The sequence below is a fragment of the Oncorhynchus kisutch genome, linkage group LG3 (genome assembly GCF_002021735.2).
Source record: "Oncorhynchus kisutch isolate 150728-3 linkage group LG3, Okis_V2, whole genome shotgun sequence".
Lineage (NCBI taxonomy): Eukaryota > Metazoa > Chordata > Actinopteri > Salmoniformes > Salmonidae > Oncorhynchus > Oncorhynchus kisutch.
Window position 1 is genome coordinate 25559445 of NC_034176.2, and position 22286 is coordinate 25581730.

General features: G+C 43.3%; 1 protein-coding gene across 1 annotated transcript in view; it reads left to right on the forward strand.

The window, feature by feature from the left end:
• The window catches only part of ncs1b (neuronal calcium sensor 1b), a 38558-nt gene extending 18486 nt beyond the window's left edge, over window positions 1-20072 (forward strand). Inside the window, exons 5-10 of the mRNA XM_020471052.2 lie at window positions 6473-6611; window positions 12705-12783; window positions 13225-13313; window positions 13617-13694; window positions 15160-15273; window positions 18440-20072. Of these exons, the coding sequence (XP_020326641.1) occupies window positions 6473-6611; window positions 12705-12783; window positions 13225-13313; window positions 13617-13694; window positions 15160-15258 (484 nt within the window). The 3' untranslated portion in view covers window positions 15259-15273; window positions 18440-20072. The remainder of the gene's footprint in view (window positions 1-6472; window positions 6612-12704; window positions 12784-13224; window positions 13314-13616; window positions 13695-15159; window positions 15274-18439) is intronic.
• Window positions 20073-22286: the final 2214 nt, after the last annotated feature.

Consider the following 22286-nt stretch of genomic DNA (forward strand, 5'->3'; position numbering starts at 1 on the left):
ACCTTTTACTTCACTACATTCTTAAAGAAAATGCTGTACTTTTTACTCCATACATTTTCCCTGACACCTAAAAGTACTCGGTACATTTTGAATGCTTAGCAGGACAGGAGAATGGTTCAATTCACGCACTTGTCAAGAGAACATTCACTTAGAAATCACTTAGAATGTATGTGTTGCCACCCTAGGATCACTCATTACTCATAAAGCAAATGTAGAACTTTTATTATTCAAAAACAAAAATACAGTCTAAATACCGTGATTTAATATTTTGGCCATATCGCCCAGCCCTAGTGACAAGCCAAATTTATTCAGCCTCCTGAGGTTGCGCCTTCTTCACCACACTGTCTGTGTGGGTGGACCATTTCAGTTTGTCTGTGATGTGTACGCCGAGGAACTTAACTTTCCACCTTCTCCACTGCTGTCCTGTCAATGTGGATAGGGGGGTGCTCCCTCTGCTGTTTCCTGAAGTCCACGATGATCTCCTGTTTAGTTGACGGTCAGTGAGAGGTTGTTTTCCTGACACCACACTCCGAGTGCCCTCACCTCCTCCATGTAGGCTGTCTCGTCGTTGTTGGTAATCAAGCCCACTACTGTTGTGTCGTCTGCAAACTTGATGATTGTGTTGGAGGCGTGCATGGCCATGCAGTCGTGGGTGAACAGGGAGTACAGGAGGGGGCTAAGCACGCACCCTTGTGGGGCCCCAGTGTTGAGGGTCAGCGACGTGGAGATGTTGTTTCCTACCTTCACCACCTGGGGGCGGCCCGTCAAAGTCCTGGACCCAATTGCACAGGGAGGGGTTGAGACCCAGGGCCTCCAGCTTGATGATGAGCTTGGAGTGTACTATGGTGTTGAATGCTGAGCTGTAGTCAATGAACAGCATTCTTACATAGGTATTCCTCTTGTCCAGTTGGGATAGGGCAGTGTGCAGTGTGATGTTGATTGCATCGTCTGTGGACCTGTTGGGGCGATATGCAAACTGAATTGGGTCTAGGGTGGCCGGTATGGTGGTGTTATGATCCTTGACTAGTCTCTCAAAGCACTTCATGATGACAGAAGTGAGTGCTATGGGGCGGTAGTCAGTTAGTTCAGTTATCTTTGCCTTCTTGGGTACAGGAAAATGGTGGCCATCTTGAAGCATGTGACATATTTCCATGACTGATCAGAACTTGTTTTCTCATGCTCTCTCTTGTCTCTCTGCAGCAGACATATGGTGAACAATATGTTTGGAACATCAAATCGCAATTCATATAGAATCGTGAGAATCGCAATACATATCTTATCGGCACCTAAGTATCGTGATTAGGGTTGCAAAGTTACAGATAATTTACGCACCCTACTGGGTCCTTATTCAACACTGCAAATGCTTCTGTTTTTATTCTTGTAGTAAATGAGTGGTGGAAAAGAGTTGAATACATCTTACCCCAGGCTAGATCTAGCCTAAACGATAAATTAGGATTTACAGTAACCTAAACTCAGTAAAAAATAGAAACAGCCCATTTTCAGGACCCTGTCTTTCAAAGATAATTCATAAAAATCCAAATAACTTCACAGATCTTCATTGTAAAGGGTTTAAACACTGTTTCCCATGCTTGTTCAATGAACCATAAACAATTAATGAACATGCACCTGTGGAACGGTCGTTAAGATACTAACAGCTTACAGACGGTAGGCAATTCAGGTCACAGTTATGAAAACTTAGGACACTAAAGAGGCCTTTCCACTGACTCTGGAAAAACACCAAAAGAAAGATGCCCAGAGTCCCTGCTCTTCTGCGTGAACGTGCCTTAGGCATGCTGCAAGGAGGCATGAGGACTGCAGATGTGGCCAGGGCAATAAATTGTAACGTCCGTACTGAGACGCCTAAGACAGCGCTACAGGGAGACAGGATTGACATCTGATTGTCCTCACAGTGGCAGACAGGTGTAACAACACCTGCACAGGATCGGTACATCCGAACATCACACCTGCGGGACAGGTACAGGATGGTAACAACAACTTCCCGAGTTACACCAGGAACGCACAATCCCTCCATCGGTGTTCAGACTGTTCGCAATAGGCTGAGAGAGGCTGGACTGAGGGCTTGTAGGCTTGTTGTAAGGCAGGTCCTCACCAGACATCACCGGCAACAACGTCGCCTATGGCCACAAACCCACCTTTGCTGCACCAGACAGGACTGGCAAAAAGTGCTCTTCACTGACGAGTTGCGGTTTTGTCTCACCAGGGGTGATGGTCGGATTATCGTTTATCGTCAAAGGAATGAGCGTTACACCGAGGCCTGTACACTGGAGCGGAATCGATTTGGATGTGGAGGGTCCGTCATGGTCTGGGGCGGTGTGTCGCAGCATCATCTGACTGAGCTTGTTGTCATTGCAGGAAATCTCAACGCTGTGCATTACAGGGAAGACATCCTCCTCCCTCATGTGGTACCCTTCCTGCAGGCTCATCCTGACATGACCCTCCAGCATGACAATGCCACCAGCCATACTGCTCGTTCTGTGCATGATTTCCTGCAAGACAGGAATGTCGGTGTTCTGCCATGGCCAGCGAAGAGCCCAGATCTCAATCCCATTGAGCACATATGGGAACTGTTGGATCGGAGGGTGAGGGCTAGGGCCATTCCCCGCAGAAATGTCCGGGAACTTACAGGTGCCTTGGTGGAAGAGTGGGGGTAACATCTCACAGCAAGAACTGGAAAATCTGGTGCAGTCCATGAGGAGGAGATGCAGCTTACATGCAGATTGTTGAATCTTGTTATGTTCATACAAATATTTACACATGTTAAGTTTGCTGAAAATAAATGCAGTTGACAGTGACAGGACGTTTCTTTTTTTGCTGAGTTTATATCACATGCCTATGCTGCCTTTCCCTATCGATCTCACATGCCAGGTCCTTAATGTTATTTCATGCCATTGTTTATATGTTTTTCACACGCGTTCATTTATTTTACTATGTGAATATGTCTTTGTTTGAAATGTTTTTGCGCCAAACTGCTGGCAGTTGTGAAAAAAAGTCAATAGTTAATTGAAAATAATGTCATTGTTGATTCGATTATTTTTTCATTAATTTGGGTATTTTCTCTTGAACCATATGGTCTATCCACAAGAAAATCATGGACAATATGGACACAGATATAAAAAAATGAATACATTTTTTAAAAGTTATTCAAGTATAAATGACCAAAGTTACCATATATTGCCATAGATGACATGTTAATTACAAAAATTGCAAAGGTTTCCGGTAACTTTGGTAAATTACCGGTAACTTTGCAACCCTAATCACGATACTTGGGTGCCGATACAATATGTATTGCGATTCTATATGTATTGAGAGTCGATTTTCCAAACATATTGCTCACCATATGTCTGCTGCAGAGAGACAAGAGATAGCATGAGAAAACACGTTTTGATCAGTCAGGGAAACATGTTGGCTTACTATTTAAAAGAAAATGGAGAACAACCTATAGGATTTAAAAATACCTGCATTTTGGCGCAGGTACAGCTGACTAGCGCCAGTTAACGCTACAATAGTAGCAAAAAATATATATTTTATGTATTTTTTGAATCAGTACTTGGGGTCAAATATCGATATAAAATCATCCAACTATAGTATTGCGATATATGTCACTGTATCGGTTTCCCCTCCCATCACTAATAGATTGTGTAGTGCTACTGCATTTGAGGCTAAAGTTTTTTTTTTCACACATTGTCTTGGAGACAGATGAGTTCTGAAAATAGAATGAGAGTCAAGGATTGGTGCTATTGTAGAGGATGTGAGTATTTATAGGTACTCTTTGTCTTTGCATGCATGGCTTTCCCCCTCACAGTTTTTATTTTATTTATTTATTTTACAATTTGTAGCACACAGGGAATTGGGTCATGTCCTCTGCCATGTAACGCAATAAAACACAACCAACTAATCTCAAAGCAAAATGATGATGTAGCTGGCTGAGCCTACTGGGTCCTTATTCCACACTGCAAATGCTTCTGTTTTTACTCTTGTAGTAAATGAGTGGTGGAAAAGAGTTGAATACATCTCACCCCAGGCTAGATCTAGCCTAAACATTGAATAAGGATTTACAGTAACCCATATCACGTGCCAATGCTGCCTTTCCCTGTCCATCTCACATGGTTTTTAACGCTATTTTATCGGCCTTGGCTTTGTGTCAAAACCTGATCCTGACTGTACTATAGGGAGAGGAGTCAGTGCCTCGTGTGCCAGCCAGTCAGTGTATTGATGCACTTGGCCCTCTCTGATAGGGCCAGTGAGCAAGGGCACATCCACACGCAGCAGCAGAATAAAGACAATGCTTGGCGGGCTTCCCTAGCATGGCGCTGCAGAGCTGACCAGTCTCAGGGGCTGCCTGGATACACTGGGGCAGAATAACCCCTTGGCTGTGCACTGCAGCCAGCTGAGTGGCCCTCCCATACATTATTTCACAGAAACTTTGCATGACTCCCCACTTGAAGATCAGCCGCAATCATCATGGTTGAGTGTGAAGGATGAGAGACAGTTTAAACAGGGGAAATGCCAGATGGTGTGTAATTAGTGGAGGAGCCACCGACAGACATGGAAGAATTAGCGGGGTTAGATAAATGCCGGTGCTGTACATTAAATGTCTCCTCCGTATTGAGTATATGCTAATATATTCAGGGGGAAATGTTAGTATGCTTAGTGCTCACCTGCAATCAATAACAGGGGGACAGAGCCAAGTATCCCTGTCAACTGGACAACAACAAGGGAAAATGGCTAAATATCATGGTGGATGGTTATGAGCAGTCCACAACACTGTCAGTCATGTTGGCTCGCTAATTGGGACATAATTGCACTGGCTATCTCTATGTGAATAAATACAATTATCCTGAATGGCCTGGGACCTAGTGTACCACATGGGGATGTGTGAAGCTCACTCCTCAGCCTGAAATGTCCCCACTTGCACCCCCGAATAGCTAACGTTTTGGTGGCGTCGACTGGTAAGAATCTCCGGGAGGGTGATCACGTCTGCTAGCAAGGCAGAGATCCCATGGGTTGGAACCTCGATATGAACCGAATCTGGAGGAAGCAGTACTCGCTAAACTGGCAACATGACATCCGTTACACATGGTGCTGTGATTTGGATCTGAAGTTGCACTCAGAACAACGCTGGGGTCGTTGTGGATTAAGTTTAGGGGATGAATCTATCACATGGGGATGTGTGAAGCTCACTCCTGAGCCTGAAGTGTCCCCACTTGCGTCACTGAATAGCTACCTTTTCGGCTGTGCCGACTGGTAAGAAGCAAAGCAGAGGTACTGGGTTCAAGCCTCGGTATACGCCGAATCAGGAGGAAGCGGTACTCGCTGAGCAGGCAGCAGGGCATCCGTTACACTAGGCTAGACTATATGTGTCCATGCACAACTCCACATATGCTACTGAGTTAGCCAGAGCTACTTCAAACTAGAAAGAGCTGCTTCACATTTAGTTTAGTTAGATAGGGATCATCTTGCTTAATGTCCAATTAGTAGTCAATGGCTGCTAACCAACTGATAAAATCTAGAGGGCTGTGAGATTTTGCATGAACAGTTTTTTTGCATAAATTCCCCAATGAATCTACTGAAAAGATTTAGTTTTTACGGAGACAATGGGATATTCACAAATGAGTCAGACGAAATCTATCTCACTTGAAATGGGTCATTTTGGGATTATGATGTGCTTTGTATTGCCTGCACACTGAACGGCAATTAGACTTAATTCCTCATTGTTCTTCGCTGGGTTTTCATTTCTCAGCATATCTCCACATCTGGATATGCAAATTGAAGGTTTATGGTCTTCTCTTCAAACTTTTCTCAGTATATTTTAAGATATTCCCTGTGTCTGTCTGTCCTATTCTAAGCCATGGAAGAGTGTGTTTTGTCTGTTGGGCAGATTAAAAGTATGAGTTTCAGAGTAAGGAGCCAAAGGAAGGACTGAATGAAGCCCAGGATCTGTCCTCTCCTTTTCCCTCCCTGCCTCTGTACAGACCCATTAAAGGCTTGTTATTCCACTGATAACATTGTTTCTTTATTGAGTTGTACAATGAGACTGTCTCTGTTTGATTGACTGGGAAATTGCATATGAAACATGGTTCTGTATTTAACTGTGATGTTATGTCATACTGGATGTATCATCTCCAGAGGCTAGAAGCTCACAGATTGATCTATCATTTATGCACATTAGCAGAAGGAGACAAGAAAGTAATTTGAATTAAACTCCCTCTGCCTCTTCATCGGTTTAGAGACATTGTCTTATCTGCTAGCAAGACAAATAGCTTTGGGTTGAACATTTTGATACAGCATGCTGTTTTATACTAGATAAATGCTGATTGCATGTGAATAGCTGTATCTGAAGCATTGAACACATTTTCATATTATATTCAATAGGCATAATTGTATCCTTATCCTGTTAACCTTCTCTTGTGTTCTCTTTGCCTTCCCCTCTCATCATCATCATGTCCTGCAGGTACAAAGGCTTTATAAAGGACTGTCCAAGTGGTCAGCTGGATGCAGTGGGCTTTCAGAACATCTACAAGCAGTTCTTCCCTTTTGGTGACCCCACCAAGTTTGCTTCTTTTGTCTTCAACGTCTTTGATGAAAACAAGGTTCTTGATTGTTGATTCCTTCATTTGTTCCTCCACAAGTACATGTGTTTTTTTATGTGATTTTAATTACAATTTCAAAGTCACTGCAATCTTAGTAAACAAACAGTAACATATAGTACAAAGGTTGAGGGTGCTGTCTCTGGTTGGTACTGGTAGTGTCTAGTCATGTTACTGGTAGTGTCTGGTCATGGTACTGGTAGTATCTGGTACTGGTAGTGTCTGGTCATGGTACTGGTAGTGTCTAGTCATGGTACTGGTAGTGTCTAGTCATGGTACTGGTAGTGTCTGGTCATGGTACTGGTAGTGTCTGGTACTGGTAGTGTCTAGTCATGTTACTGGTAGTGTCTGATCATGGTACTGGTAGTATCTGGTACTGGTAGTGTCTAGTCATGTTACTGGTAGTGTCTGGTCATGGTACTGGTAGTGTCTGGTACTGGTAGTGTCTAGTCATGTTACTGGTAGTGTCTGATCATGGTACTGGTAGTATCTGGTACTGGTAGTGTCTGGTCATGGTACTGGTAGTGTCTAGTCATGGTACTGGTAGTGTCTAGTCATGGTACTGGTAGTGTCTGGTCATGGTACTGGTAGTGTCTGGTCATGGTACTGGTAGTGTCTGGTCATGGTACTGGTAGTGTCTGGTCATGGTACTGATAGTGTCTAGTCATGTTACTGGTAGTGTCTGGTCATGGTACTGGTAGTGTCTGGTACTGGTAGTGTCTGGTACTGGTAGTGTCTGGTACTGGTAGTGTCTGATCATGGTACTGGTAGTGTCTGGTCATGGTACTGGTAGTGTCTGGTACTGGTAGTGTCTGATCATGGTACTGGTAGTATCTGGTACTGGTAGTGTCTGGTCATGGTACTGGTAGTGTCTAGTCATGGTACTGGTAGTGTCTATTCATGGTCCTGGTAGTGTCTGGTCATGGTACAGGTAGTGTCTGGTCATGGTAGTGTCTAGTCATGGTACAGGTAGTGTCTGGTACTGGTAGTGTCTGGTCATGGTACTTGTAGTGTTTAGTCATGGTACTTGTAGTGTTTAGTCATGGTACTGGTAGTGTCTGGTCATGTTACTGGTAGTGTCTGGTCATGTTACTGGTAGTGTCTAGTCATGTTACTGGTAGTGTCTATTCATGTTACTGGTAGTGTCTGGTCATGGTACTGGTAGTGTCTGGTCATGGTACTGGTAGTGTCTGGTCATGGTACTGGTAGTGTCTGGTACTGGTAGTGTCTAGTCATGTTACTGGTAGTGTATGGTCATGGTACTGGCAGTGTCTGGTACTGGTAGTGTCTAGTCATGTTACTGGTACTGTCTAGTCATGTTACTGGTACTGATAGTGTCTGGTACTGGTAGTGTCTGATCATGTTACTGGTAGTTTCTAGTCATGGTACTGGGAGTGTCTGGTACTGGTAGTGTCTGGTCATATTACTGGTAGTGTCTGGTCATATTACTGGTAGTGTCTGGTCATGGTACTGGTAGTGTCTAGTCATGTTACTGGTAGTGGCTATTCATGTTACTGGTAGTGTTTGGTCATGGTACTGGGAGTGTCTGGTCATGGTACTGGTAGTGTCTAGTCATGGTACTGGTAGTGTCTAGTCATGGTACTGGTAGTGTCTGGTCATGGTACTGGTAGTGTCTAGTCATGGTACTGGTAGTGTCTGGTCATGGTACTGGTAATGTCTAGTCATGTTACTGGTAGTGTCTAGTCATGGTACTGGTAGTGTCTAGTCATGGTACTGGTAGTGTCTGGTCATGGTACTGGTAGTGTATGGTCATGGTACTGGTAGTGTCTGGTCATGGTACTGGTAGTGTCTGGTCATGGTACTGGTAGTGTCTAGTCATGGTACTGGTAGTGTCTAGTCATGGTACTGGTAGTGTCTAGTCATGTTACTGGTAGTGTCTGGTCATGGTATTGGTAGTGTCTGGTACTGGTAGTGTCTGGTCATGGTACTGGTAGTGTCTGGTCATGGTACTGGTAGTGTCTGGTACTGGTAGTGTCTAGTCATGTTACTGGTAGTGTATGGTCATGGTACTGGTAGTGTATGGTACTGGTAGTGTCTGATCATGTTACTGGTAGTTTCTAGTCATGGTACTGGGAGTGTCTGGTACTGGTAGTGTCTGGTCATATTACTGGTAGTGTCTGGTCATGGTACTGGTAGTGTCTAGTCATGGTACTGGTAGTGGCTATTCATGTTACTGGTAGTGTTTGGTCATGGTACTGGGAGTGTCTGGTCATGGTACTGGTAGTGTCTAGTCATGGTACTGGTAGTGTCTGGTCATGGTACTGGTAGTGTCTGGTCATGGTACTGGTAGTGTCTAGTCATGGTACTGGTAGTGTCTGGTCATGGTACTGGTAGTGTCTAGTCATGGTACTAGAGTAGTGTCTGGTCATGGTACTGGTAATGTCTAGTCATGTTACTGGTAGTGTCTATTCATGGTACTGGTAGTGTCTGGTCATGGTACTGGTAATGTCTGGTCATGGTACTGGTAGTGTCTAGTCATGGTACTGGTAATGTCTAGTCATGGTACTGGTAGTGTCTGGTCATGGTACTGGTAGTGTCTAGTCATGGTACTGGTAGTGTCTGGTCATGGTACTGGTAGTGTCTGGTCATGGTACTGGAAGTGTCTGGTCATGGTACTGGTAGTGTCTAGTCATGTTACTGGTAGTGTCTAGTCATGTTACTGGTAGTGTCTGGTCATGGTACTGGTAGTGTCTGGTCATGGTACTGGTAGTGTCTGGTCATGGTACTGGTAATGTCTGTTACTGGTAGTGTCTGGTCATGGTACTGGTAGTGTCTGGTCATGGTACTGGTAGTGTCTGGTCATGGTACTGGTAGTGTCTGTTACTGGTAGTGTCTGGTACTGGCAGTGTCTAGTCATGGTACTGGTAGTGTCTGGTCATGGTACTGGTAGTGTCTGGTCATGGTAGTGTCTAGTCATGGTACAGGTAGTGTCTGGTACTGGTAGTGTCTGGTCATGGTACTTGTAGTGTTTAGTCATGGTACTGGTAGTGTCTGGTCATGGTACTGGTAGTGTCTAGTCATGTTACTGGTAGTGTCTAGTCATGTTACTGGTAGTGTCTAGTCATGTTACTGGTAGTGTCTAGTCATGTTACTGGTAGTGTCTGGTCATGGTACTGGTAGTGTCTGGTCATGGTACTGGTAGTGTCTGGTACTGGTAGTCTCTAGTCATGTTACTGGTAGTGTCTGGTCATGGTACTGATAGTGTATGGTACTGGTAGTGTCTGATCATAGTACTGGTAGTGTCTAGTCATGGTACTGGTAGTGTCTGGTCATGGTACTGGTAGTGTCTAGTCATGGTACTGGTAGTATCTAGTCATATTACTGGTAGTGTCTGGTCATGTTGCTGGTAGTGTCTAGTCATGGTACTGGTAGTGTCTGGTCATGGTACTGGTAGTGTCTGGTCATGGTACTGGTAGTGTTTGGTCATGGTACTGGTAGTGTCTGGTACTGGTAGTGTCTAGTCATGGCACTGGTAGTGTCTGGTACTGATAGTGCCTGGTCATGGTACTTGTAGTGCTTAGTCATGGTACTGGTAGTGTCTGGTCATGGTACTGGTAGTGGCTTGTCATGGTACTGGTAGTGGCTAGTCATGGTACTGGTAGTGTCTAGTCATGTTACTGTTAGTGTCTGGTCATGGTACTGGTAGTGTCTAGTCATGGTAATGGTAGTGTCTAGTCATGTTACTGGTAGTGTCTGGTCATGGTACTGGTAGTGTCTAGTCATGGTACTGGTAGTGTCTAGTCATGTTACTGGTAGTGTTTGGTCATGTTACTGGTAATGGCTGTTACTGGTAGTGTCTGGTCATGGTACTGGTAATGTCTAGTCATGTTACTGGTAGTGTCTAGTCATGGTACTGGTAGTGTCTGGTCATGGTACTGGTAGTGTCTGGTCATGGTACTGGTAGTGTCTGGTCATGGTACTGGTAGTGTCTAGTCATGTTACTGGTAGTGTCTAGTCATGTTACTGGTAGTGTTTGGTCATGGTATTGGTAGTGTCTGGTACTGGTAGTGTCTGGTCATGGTACTGGTAGTGTCTGGTTATGGTACTGGTAGTGTCTGGTCATGTTACTGGTAATGTCTGTTACTGGTAGTGTCTGGTCATGGTACTGGTAGTGTCTGGTCATGGTACTGGTAGTGTCTATTCATGTTACTGGTAGTGTCTGGTCATGGTACTGGTAGTGTCTGGTCATGGTACTGGTAGTGTCTGGTCATGGTACTGGTAGTGTCTGGTACTGGTAGTGTCTAGTCATGTTACTGGTAGTGTATGGTCATGGTACTGGTAGTGTCTGGTACTGGTAGTGTCTAGTCATGTTACTGGTAGTGTCTGGTCATATTACTGGTAGTGTCTGGTCATGGTACTGGTAGTGTCTAGTCATGGTACTGGTAGTGGCTATTCATGTTACTGGTAGTGTTTGGTCATGGTACTGGGAGTGTCTGGTCATGGTACTGGTAGTGTCTAGTCATGGTACTGGTAGTATCTGGTCATGGTACTGGTAGTGTCTAGTCATGGTACTGGTAGTGTCTAGTCATGGTACTGGTAGTGTCTGGTCATGGTACTGGTAGTTTCTAGTCATGGTACTGGGAGTGTCTGGTACTGGTAGTGTCTGGTCATATTACTGGTAGTGTCTGGTCATGGTACTGGTAGTGTCTAGTCATGGTACTGGTAGTGGCTATTCATGTTACTGGTAGTGTTTGGTCATGGTACTGGGAGTGTCTGGTCATGATACTGGTAGTGTCTAGTCATGGTACTGGTAGTGTCTGGTCATGGTACTGGTAGTGTCTGGTACTGGTAGTGTCTAGTCATGGTACTGGTAGTGTCTGGTCATATTAGTGGTAGTGTCTAGTCATGGTACTGGTAGTGCAGTGTAATGGTCTCTAATCAGAGGTGGAATCCAAGCACAGAAAGGAGTCCCTTCTGTGGGGCCCATCAGAGGTGAGACGGGTTGACAAAGCACAGGTTAGAGGTGCCTGAAAATGAAAGGGAAATGGACTATGTGTTGTTAAGAACAGCCCTTCCAGGCTGGCCGATGACCATTGGCGGCCATAACCTGTGGGTAATGGGTTTTGTGCCATGGAGATCACACACACTGGTTCTGCTCTTTATTTATGGGCTTCATTTGTGCTAAGCACCCTGTAGTTAGAGAACACATTGGTCTTAATAGTGGGGTCAGACTCTCTGAATATGAGCAGTGGGGAAATTCTTCTCAGGGTTACTATCCTATCCAAGGTGTCAATTCTCAGGCTTTACTAGGAGCAGCTACTGTTACAGATATGCTGCTTTAGAGCATGAATAACAAAATACTCTGCACTATTAAAGAATACATTAGTGCAAGTCTGGTACAGCCGAATGAGCTTTGATTTCAGAACTTCATCAAGAGAGCTGAATTTGCAGCCAGTCTGTCTTTGTTAGTGCTGCTTTATGACTCCATTTTATACTTGACCACTATCTCTTATTGGCAGACATTTCCACGTACTGCACAAATTGAACCCTTGCAGCAGTAAGCTGCAGGCCACCGATTTGCCCCCAATTTTTGGAAGGTAATTGGAAATTCTTCTGAGTGCTGTGACAGGATGCTGTGAGGGAATCCAAGAAAGCTGGAGCGAAATAAAACTGCCTGGAGAATGCTTTACCCTGTAGGACAGAGGGAGAAACCTGTGATGTCCATTTCAGATGTATAATCGATGTGAAAGCTGTGAAACTTATTTGGCTCTAATATACAGTGGTTCTATGAGTGTGTAATAACTTTAAAAATATCATACAGCATGCATCCATCTCGCTAATGACCAGCGATGACATGCTTTAGCCTCGGGGGAGAGCCAGGTGCAGTGCAGAAATAGCAGCGGACACGGAGCACAAGTCTGTCCCATTTTTCAGCAATAGACCAAACAAAGTGTATTGGGGTGTTAGTGTGAAAGAAGATATTCATTGTCTCTCTCTCTATTATCCCCCCTCTCACTCTCTCTTTCTCTTGCTGTCTGACTGTTCCCCCCCTCTCTCGCTCTCTCACTCTCCCTCTCTGCCTGTCTGACTCCCCTACCCCTCGTTCTCTCTCTTGTTCTCTCTGTCATTGAATAGGATGGACGCATAGAGTTCTCTGAGTTCATCCAGGCCCTGTCGGTGACCTCTCGGGGGACACTGGATGAGAAGCTCAGATGTAAGGAGAGATGACCCCTTCACATTATGCAGTGACCCCCAGATGCACTTTGACACTTCAGTGACAGGACATGGCTCTTTGTGATCCTATTGTTATGCATGAACAAAACAAAGAGCTTAACAGGCTCACAGAAGACAACAAATAAGAGATAGTTAGACATGGTAACGCATTAAGCTAAATTATGTTGCCTACTGTGTGAGCCCTGGGTTTGGATATTTGGGGAAAATGGTTCTGACTATGCAGGGGTTCATTCCATTTCAAAACCCTCGTCCTACTCCACTCCCCCACACACAGCCACTTATTTTCAATCTGATTGGCAAGCATACAATACATTAGTACAAAATAAAGGCTACATACACTCTCCGATCCCCATCTGCATCTCAAAACAACTTTATTTACAGTCAGAACTGGGCATTCACCATTTTTTTGCTGTCTTTACAGGGGCTTTCAAATTGTATGATCTTGATAACGATGGCTACATCACACGAGACGAGATGTTAAACATCGTAGATGCCATATATCTGATGGTGGTAAGTTATACAAAGTTATACAAATGTTCCAATGTCAAAGAGAAATGGTAGCATGCACATAGTGTTTTACATTTAACTAGGCAAGTCAGTTAAGAACAAATTCTTACTTACAATGACAGCCTAGGAACATTGGGTGAACTGCCTTGTGGAGAACAACAGATTTAAAAAAAAACTTGTCAGCTCAGGGATTCGATCTAGCAACCTTTCGTTTACTGGCCCAACACTTTAACCACTAGGCTACCTGCCGCCCCCACAAAATACATTGACATGTATATTGACAGTATATTTGCCTCTGTACTCCAGGGGAACACTGTAGAGTTACCAGAAGAAGAAAATACACCTGAGAAGAGAGTGGACCGTATTTTTGCCATGATGGACAAGGTATATCGCTACATAAAACACTGTAGTAACCCAAAACCACCACCGTGGGTTATCAAATGTATTTATATAGCCCTTCTTACATCAGCTGATATCTCAAAGTGCTGTACAGAAACCCAGCCCAAAACCCCAAACAGCAAGCAATGCAGGCGTAGAAGCACAGTGGCTAGGAAAAACTCCCTAGAAAGGCCTAAACCTAGGAAGAAACCTAGAGAGGAACCAGGCTATGAGGGGTGGCCAGTCCTCTTCTGGCTGTGCAGGGTGGAGATTATAACAGAACATGGCCAAGATTTTCAAATGTTCATAAATGACCAGCATGGTCAAATATTCATCATCACAGGCAGAACAGTTGAAACTTGAGCAGCAGCACGGCCAGGTGGACTGGGGACAGCAAGGAGTCATCATGCCAGGTAGTCCTGAGGCATGGTCCTAGGGCTCAGTTCCTCCGAGAGAGAGAAAGAAAGAGAGAAAGAGAGAATTAGAGAAAGCATACTTAAATTCACACAGCACACCGGATAAGACAGGAGAAGTACTCCAGATATAACAAACTGACCCTAGCCCCTCGACACATAAACTACTGCAGCATAAATACTGGAGGCTGAGACAGGAGGGGTCAGGACACACTGTGGCCCCATCCGATGATACCCCCGGACAGGGCCAAACAGGAAGGATATAACCCCACCCACTTTGCCAAAGCATAGCCCCCACACCACGAGAGGGATATCTTCAACCACCAACTTACCATCCTGATACAAGGCCGAGTATAGCCCACAAAGATCTCCGCCACGGCACAACCCAAGGGGGGGGTTATAATATGATATCATTATGTAACTACGTGTTGATCTTTGCTATGTTGGTAGCTATTTTGCACTTTGTTGTACAACTTATAGATCACTTTGTTGTTCAAGTAAGTGGCAGTACTATTGTAATGAACTAACTAGCAAAATCAACAGAAAAGACTGAATGTGGATTTGTTCTTACTGTTGTCCCTGTGCTGTAGTGCAGTGAGGCGGGGAGTGTAATTTAACCTCTTAGCCATAGCCATCCCAGCGTCACTAACACTGCCTGCAGTGTATAAACACCACAGATTTATCCTCACCACCACAGCCCAGTGCTAATGCCCAGTCAGCTCACTCAGGCCCTCCTCGTCCTCGGCTTAGTGGGAGATGAGATAGAGCCAGCTTGGGTGTTTGTCAGTTCAATACCCAGTGCCAGAATCAGCCAATAGGATTGGCTTCAGAGCACAGCAGCAGCACTCAGTCAATTATATGGGCAGAGGGAAGAGAGCTGACCATCCAAGTGCACTGAACTAGATCAGCCAAGCCGTGTTGAACAGGCTCTGGTACTTTACTCAGGATTTGTTTGAGAATCACTTTTGCCCCCTGCTGGTAAAATAGAGTAAAAGTAGCCTGATCTGCGATACAGCTGCAGTTCCATTGCATTCTCTTCTCCTGTATTCCTATTCCAGAATGCTGATGGCAAGTTGACCCTGCAGGAGTTTCAAGAGGGTTCCAAGGCAGACCCCTCCATTGTGCAGGCACTGTCACTGTACGATGGGCTGGTATAAGGCATAAAGTGTTTGGTGAGTAAAGCAGTGAAAACTTGTATATGTATGTATATATTAAAACCTTATATTTATGTATTTGTAAAAACCTGCATATGTTCAGTTGAAGTCGGAAGTTTACATACACCTTAGCCAAATACATTTCAACTCCGTTTTTCACAATTCCTGACATTTAATCCTAGTAAAAATTCCCTGTATTTGGTCAGTTAGGATCACCACTTTATTTTAAGAATGTGAAATGTCAGAATAATAGTAGAGAGAAAGATTTATTTAAGCTTTTATTTCTCTCATCGCATTCCCAGTGGGTCAGAAGTTTGCATACACTCAGTTAGTATTTAGTAGCATTGCCTTTAAATTGTTTAACTTGGTTAAACTTTTGGGTAGCCTTCCACAAGCTTCCCACAATAAGTTGGGTGAATTTTGGCCCATTCCTCCTGACAGAGCTGGTGTAACTGAGTCCGGTTTGTAGGCCTCCTTGCTCGCACATGCTTTTTCAGTTCTGCCATCAAATTTTCCATAGGATTGAGGTCAGGGCTTTGTTATGGCCACTCTGTTATGGCCACAATTTGTTATCCTTAAGCCATTTTGCCACAACTTTGGAAGTATGCTTGGGGCCATTGTCCATTTGGAAGACCTATTTGCCACCAAGCTTTAACTTTAACTGATGTCTTGAGATGTTGCTTCAATATAGCCACAAACTCTTCCTGCCTCATGATGCCATATATTTTGTGAAGTGCACCAGTCCCCCCTGCAGCAAAGCACCCACACAACATGATTCTGCCACCCCCATGCAGTATGGTTGGGATGGTGTTCTTCGGCTTGCAAGCCACCCCCTTTTCCCTCCAAACATAACTATGGTCATTATGGCCAAACAGTTATATTTTTGTTTCATCAGACCAGAAGACATTTCTCCAAAGTATGATCTTTGTCCCCTTGTGCAGTTGCAAACCGTAATCTGGCTTTTTTATGGCGGTTTTGGAGCAGGGGCTTCTTCCTTGCTGAGCGGCTTTTCAGGTTATGTCGATATAGGACTCGTTTTACTGTGGATATATATAGGATTAGTTTTACTGTGTATATAGATACTTTTGTACCTGTTTCCTCCAGCATATTCACGAGGTCCGTTGCTGTTGTTCTGGGATTGATTTGCAGTTTTCGCACCAAAGTACGTTCAACTCTGGGAGACAGAACGAGTCTCCTCCCTGAGCGGTATGACGGCTGCGTGGTCCCTTGGTGTTTATACTTGTGTACTATTGTTTGTGCAGATGAGTGTGGTACCTTCAGGCGTTTGGAAAGTTCTCCCAAGTATGAACCAAAATTCAGAGTTCTTTTCTGATTTCCTTTGATTTTCCATGATTTCAAGCAAAGAGGCACTGAGTTTGAAGGTAGGCCTTGAAACACATACACAGGTTCACCTCCAATTGACTCAGGCTAATTGACATAATTTATCAGAAGCTTCTAAAGCCATGAAATCATTTTCTGGAATTTTCCAAGCTGTTTAAAGGCACAGTCAAATGAGTGTATGTAAACGTCTGACTAACTGGAATTGTGATACAGTGAACTATAAATTTGTCTGTTAACAATTGTTGGGAAAATTACTTGTGTCTTGCACATGGTAGATGTCCTAACCGATTTGCCAGAACTATAGTTTGTTAACAAGAAATTTGTGGAGCGGTTGAAAAATGAGTTTTATGACTCCAACCTAAGTGTATGTAAACTTCCGACTTCAACTGCGTGTGTAAAAACCTGTATGTATGTATGTATGCGTAAAAACCTGTATATGTATGTATGTATGTGTAAAAACCTATGTATGTATGTATGTATGTATGTATGTATGTATGTATGTATGTATGTATGTATGTATGTATGTATGTATGTATGTATGTATGTATGTATGTATGTATGTATGTATGTATGTATGTATGTGTAAAAACCTGTATATGTATGTATATATTTATGTATGTATGTGTAAAAACCTGTTCATGTATGTATGTATGTATGTATGTAATGTATGTAATGTATGTATGTAATGTATGTGTCTTTCGGAGGGGTTGGGTTAAAAGCTGAAGTAACAGTTTGGTTGGACCTTGTGTGTAATTGACCAATTAAGTGATCTTCATCTCTTTATCTTAATCATGCAGCATCCCAGTGATGGAAATGTCACATGGTTCTACATATCATACAATCACATTTTTGTTGTTGTTGCTATAATTTTTTATTTATTTATTTTATTTCACCTTTATTTAACCAGGTAGACAAGTTGAGAACAAGTTCTCATTTACAATTGCGACCTGGCCAAGATAAAGCAAAGCAGTTCAACACATACAACGACACAGAGTTACACATGGAGTAAAACAAACATACAGTCAATAATACAGTAGAAAAATAAGTCTATATACAATGTGAGCAAATGAGGTGAGATAAGGGAGGTAAAGGCAAAAAAAGGCCATTGTGGCAAAGTAAATACAATATAGCAAGTAAAACACTGGAATGGTAGATTTGCAATGGAAGAATGTGCAAAGTAGAAATAAAAATAATGGGGTGCAAAGGAGCAAAATAAATAAATAAATTAAATACAGTTGGGAAAGAGGTAGTTGTTTGGGCTAAATTATAGGTGGGCTATGTACAGGTGCAGTAATCTGTGAGCTGCTCTGACAGTTGGTGCTTAAAGCTAGTGAGGGAGATAAGGGTTTCCAGTTTCAGAGATTTTTGTAGTTCGTTCCAGTCATTGGCAGCAGAGAACTGGAAGGAGAGGCGGCCAAAGAAAGAATTGGTTTTGGGGGTGACTAGAGATAGTTTCTCTATATCTCTCTATGAATTGTGTGGTCAATTGATCTGTTGAGGATGACATTATAGTACAGTGGTCAGAGACTCGCATGGTCTAAAAACAATGCAGAGCAGCCATTGTCAGACCACAGTTGCAGAGAGGACAGTTAGCTGGTCTCCTCCCTCTGTCTAATGTATTCAACTGCCCATTATTGCCAATTGTAGCTGATGTTCGGCTCAACATGTGACAGAGTTTCTGAGCTCAATATAGACAGATACATGGGGCCGCTTGGGTTTAAAGTAGCCTTGCATTTACTTCTTATAGAGTTCAGGGTCCCTTATTGTCAATAGGATCTAGCACTGTTTGTTTCCATGTCTGATTTCATTGCCAAATTGAACTCAATGGTGATTATTATTACAGATTCCCAAGTGAATCTAACACAGTGCCATCACACCTGCTATGAGAAGAAGCATCTACAAACATCAACATCCCTCCATGCACCATCCAGAAGGAGACGTGGGAGGGTGAGGAGGCGGGCACAGACTTGTGTAATACTGTCCTCAATTGCACATATTCATCTCCACTAAGCATTGAAAACAACTCGGAGCCCTCTGATATTACAACATGTAAAATAAAACAAGGGCAAGAGGGTAAGAGACACTGAACGTAACATGCGAGGAAGGAATTTGTTGATGGTATATGTCTGTGGACTTCATTCAAGAACTCAAACAAGGGATGGACAGCACTGAAGACCAGCTTTAGAGAGAGTCTAAAGGTTGTTTTTCCCTGTGGTCTACACTGGAGGATACCCCTTGAGGTGTGTGTGAACTGTGAACGGCGCTCAACAGAGCCATAGTGGTGTGACGTGGCTACCTGAAAGACTACAGCGGGAGACATCAACAGGCACTGATTTGAGAGTGTGGAGAGAGATCAACTTGTTTATATACCCATGTACATATGATATAGTATACACTGAGTGTACAAAACATGAGGAACACTTTCCTAATATTGTGTTGCACCCCCTTTTGCCCTCAGAACAGCCTCAGTTCTGTTGAGTGTGAAAAACCCAGCAGTGTTGCAGTTCTTGACACACTCAAACCGGTGTGTCTGGCACCTACTACCATATCCTGTTCAAAGGCAATTAAAATGAATGTCTCAATTGTCTCAAGGCTTTAAAATCCTTCTTTAACCTGTCTCCTCCCCTTCATCTACACGGATTTATGGAAAATGGATTTAACAAGTGACATCAATAAGGGGTCATAGCTTTTACCTGAATTCACCTGGTCAGTCTATGTCATGGAAAGAGCGGGTGTTCCTAATGTTTTGTACACTCAGTGTAAATAGGTGTGTAACATTTAATATTTGTTGCTTTGCTGCATTTGTTGGAGTGCTGTTTATTCACATGAAATGAAGCTTAAGACTTTTTAAAAAATGGAATACCTTTTTTTCATTCTCCTTCAAAAGCAAACTGCTTCCTTCTGAGGAGATTTCTTTTATATTTTTATTTGAGGGGAAAGTGGGCAGGGAGTGGCTTTTGTAAGGATTAATTTATTATGTTTGTGGTATGTGCCTCCTATTGTGTTAGATGTCTGTTCCCTTTCCCATCAGCACTACCATCAAGGCACTGTAATGTTTAAAGCCACTTCTTGAATGGCATGACCAAGCAACACAGTGTAATTCTTCACAGTTGACATATCCCAATTGAGGCTCATTATTTCCTTTGAGCGCATCTTACTCCACCTTGTGTATACACAAGGCTTCGGCTATTGAGAACAAACAGGCATACATTCTCGTTGTAAAGCTGTTTGCGGGCTGTGTGTTTGAGCCTGTCGTCTTTGTGTCTGTCCTGTGTGTTCAACAGAAATCACAGATCCCAGCATGCGATGATGCTTTTTCCCCTCCAGTCTCGGTTATTTCAGTCTGAACATTAGGTATTTGTCAGCTTCATTGATTTAGCCTTACTCAAGTGAGAAAGATCATTTCCCCCTGTGCTGTCATTTACATTTAAGAACACAGAGCACAGAATAAAAATCATTTAAAAGTGGCTGCCTTTACATTTGTGTGATTGAATTTGTTTCCTAAATCGTGGCTCGGTTCCCTCAAATACCCTTTATTCGAAATGGGATACAGGAACAGAACTCAGACAGAAAGTGGTTGAAGTAATTTTTTAATGGAGATTCTGGCTTTTGTACAATTGAAAAATAAATTACCCTGTTATCATTCATTAGGGATTTATCCATCAAAACCTGGTGGTCTCACTTGGTGAAACAAAGACGAACTTGTTCATTAAACAGAGCTTTATGACAGTTCATAGATATGAGTAAAGAGTGCTTTCCATTTCAAACCCATACTCTAGTCTAACACCATAGGCTCACAGTGTAAGCTTTTACGCCCTAACTTGAAGTATTCCTACAGCAGACTGCCTCACTTCAAATAGTCCATTAAGAAGTAGTGATGTTCTTGATGTGCCCTCACTGTGTGGGTGAAAGTCATAGTGATTGGGTTTATAGTGGCTGGGTACAGGCTAGGCAGGTTCTCAGCAAGTTAAACACTGTCTGTTCATTCTTATCCATCTGGTTGAGTGCAGGAGATCTTAGAGCCATTAGAATTGGAGTTACTACATGGTGCAAAAGGAGGACGAAAGTGTGCCATGCTCATACAGTGCATTCGGAAAGTATTCAGACCTCTTCATGTTTTCCAAATGTTGTTACATTACAGCCTTATTCTAAAATGTATTCAATAAAAAAAAATCTTATCAACTTACACACAACACCCCATAATGACAAAGTGAAAACAGGTTTTCAGAAACCTTTGCAAATGTATAAAAAATTTAAAACAGATAGATACCTTATTGACATAAGTATTCAGACCTTTTTCTATGAGACTCACAATTAAGCTGAGGTGTATTCTGTTTTCATTGATCATCCTTAAGATGTTTCTACAACTTGATTGGAGTCCACATGTGGTAAATTGAATTGATTGGACATGATTTGGAAAGGCACACACCTGTCTATATAAGGTCCCACAGATGACAGTGCATGTCAGCAAAAACCAAGCCATGAGGTAGAAGGAATTGTCTGTAAAGCTCCAAGACAGGATTGTGTCAAGGCACAGATCTGGGGAAGGTCCCCATTGAAGGTCCCCAAGAACACAGTGGCCTCTATCATTCTTAAATGGAAGAAGTTTCGAACCACCAAGATTCTTCCTAGAGCTGTCCACCCGGCCAAACTGAGCAATCGGGGAAGAAGGGCCTTGGTCAGGGAGGTGACCAAGAAACCGATGGTCACTCTGACAGAGCACCAGAGTTCCTCTGTGGAGATGGAAGAACCTTCCAGAAGGACAACCATCTCTGCAGTACACCAATCAGGGCTTTATGGTAGAGTGGAAGCCACTCCTCAGTAAAAGGCACATGATAGCCAGCTTGGAGATTGCCAAAAGGCACCTAAAGAACTCTCAGACCATGAGAAACAAGATAATCTGGGCTGCTGAAACCAAGAGTGAACTCTGACCTGAATTCCAAGTTTCACGTTTGGAGGACACCTGGCACCATCCCTACAATGAAGCATGGTGGTGGTAGCATCATGCTGTGGGATGTTTTTCAGCGGCAGGGACTGGGTGACTAGTCAGGATCGAGGGAAATATGAATGGAGCAATGTACAGAGAGATCTTTGATGAAAACCTGCTCCAGATCGCTCAGAATCACAGACTGGGTCGAAGGTTCACCTTTCAACAGGACATTGACCCTAAGCACACAGCCAAGACAACCCAGGAGTGGCATCAGGAAAAGTCTCTGATTGTCCTTGAGTGGCCCAGCCAGAGCCCGGACTTGAACCCGATCAAACATCTCTGGAGAGACCTGAAAATAGCTGAGCAGTGGCGCTCCCCATCCAACCTGTCAGAGCTTGAGAGGATCTGCAAAGAAGAATGGGAGAAACTCCCCAAATACAGGTGTACCCATGAAGACTCAAGGCTGTAATCGCTGCCGAAGGTGCTTCAACAAAGTACTGAGTAAAGGGTCAGAATACTTATGTAAATGTGATATTTCCATTTTTTATTTGTAATCCATTTGCAAAAATGTCTAAACGTTTTTTTGCTTTGTCATGATGGGTTACTGTGTGTAGATTGATGAGGAGGGAAAATACATTTTAGAATAAGGCTGTAACATAACAAAATGTGGAAAAAGTCAAGGGGTCTGAATACTTTCCGAATGAGCTGTTTGTCTGAATGATGACCTGGTTGGTTCAGAAAGAGAAAATGTCTATCATTG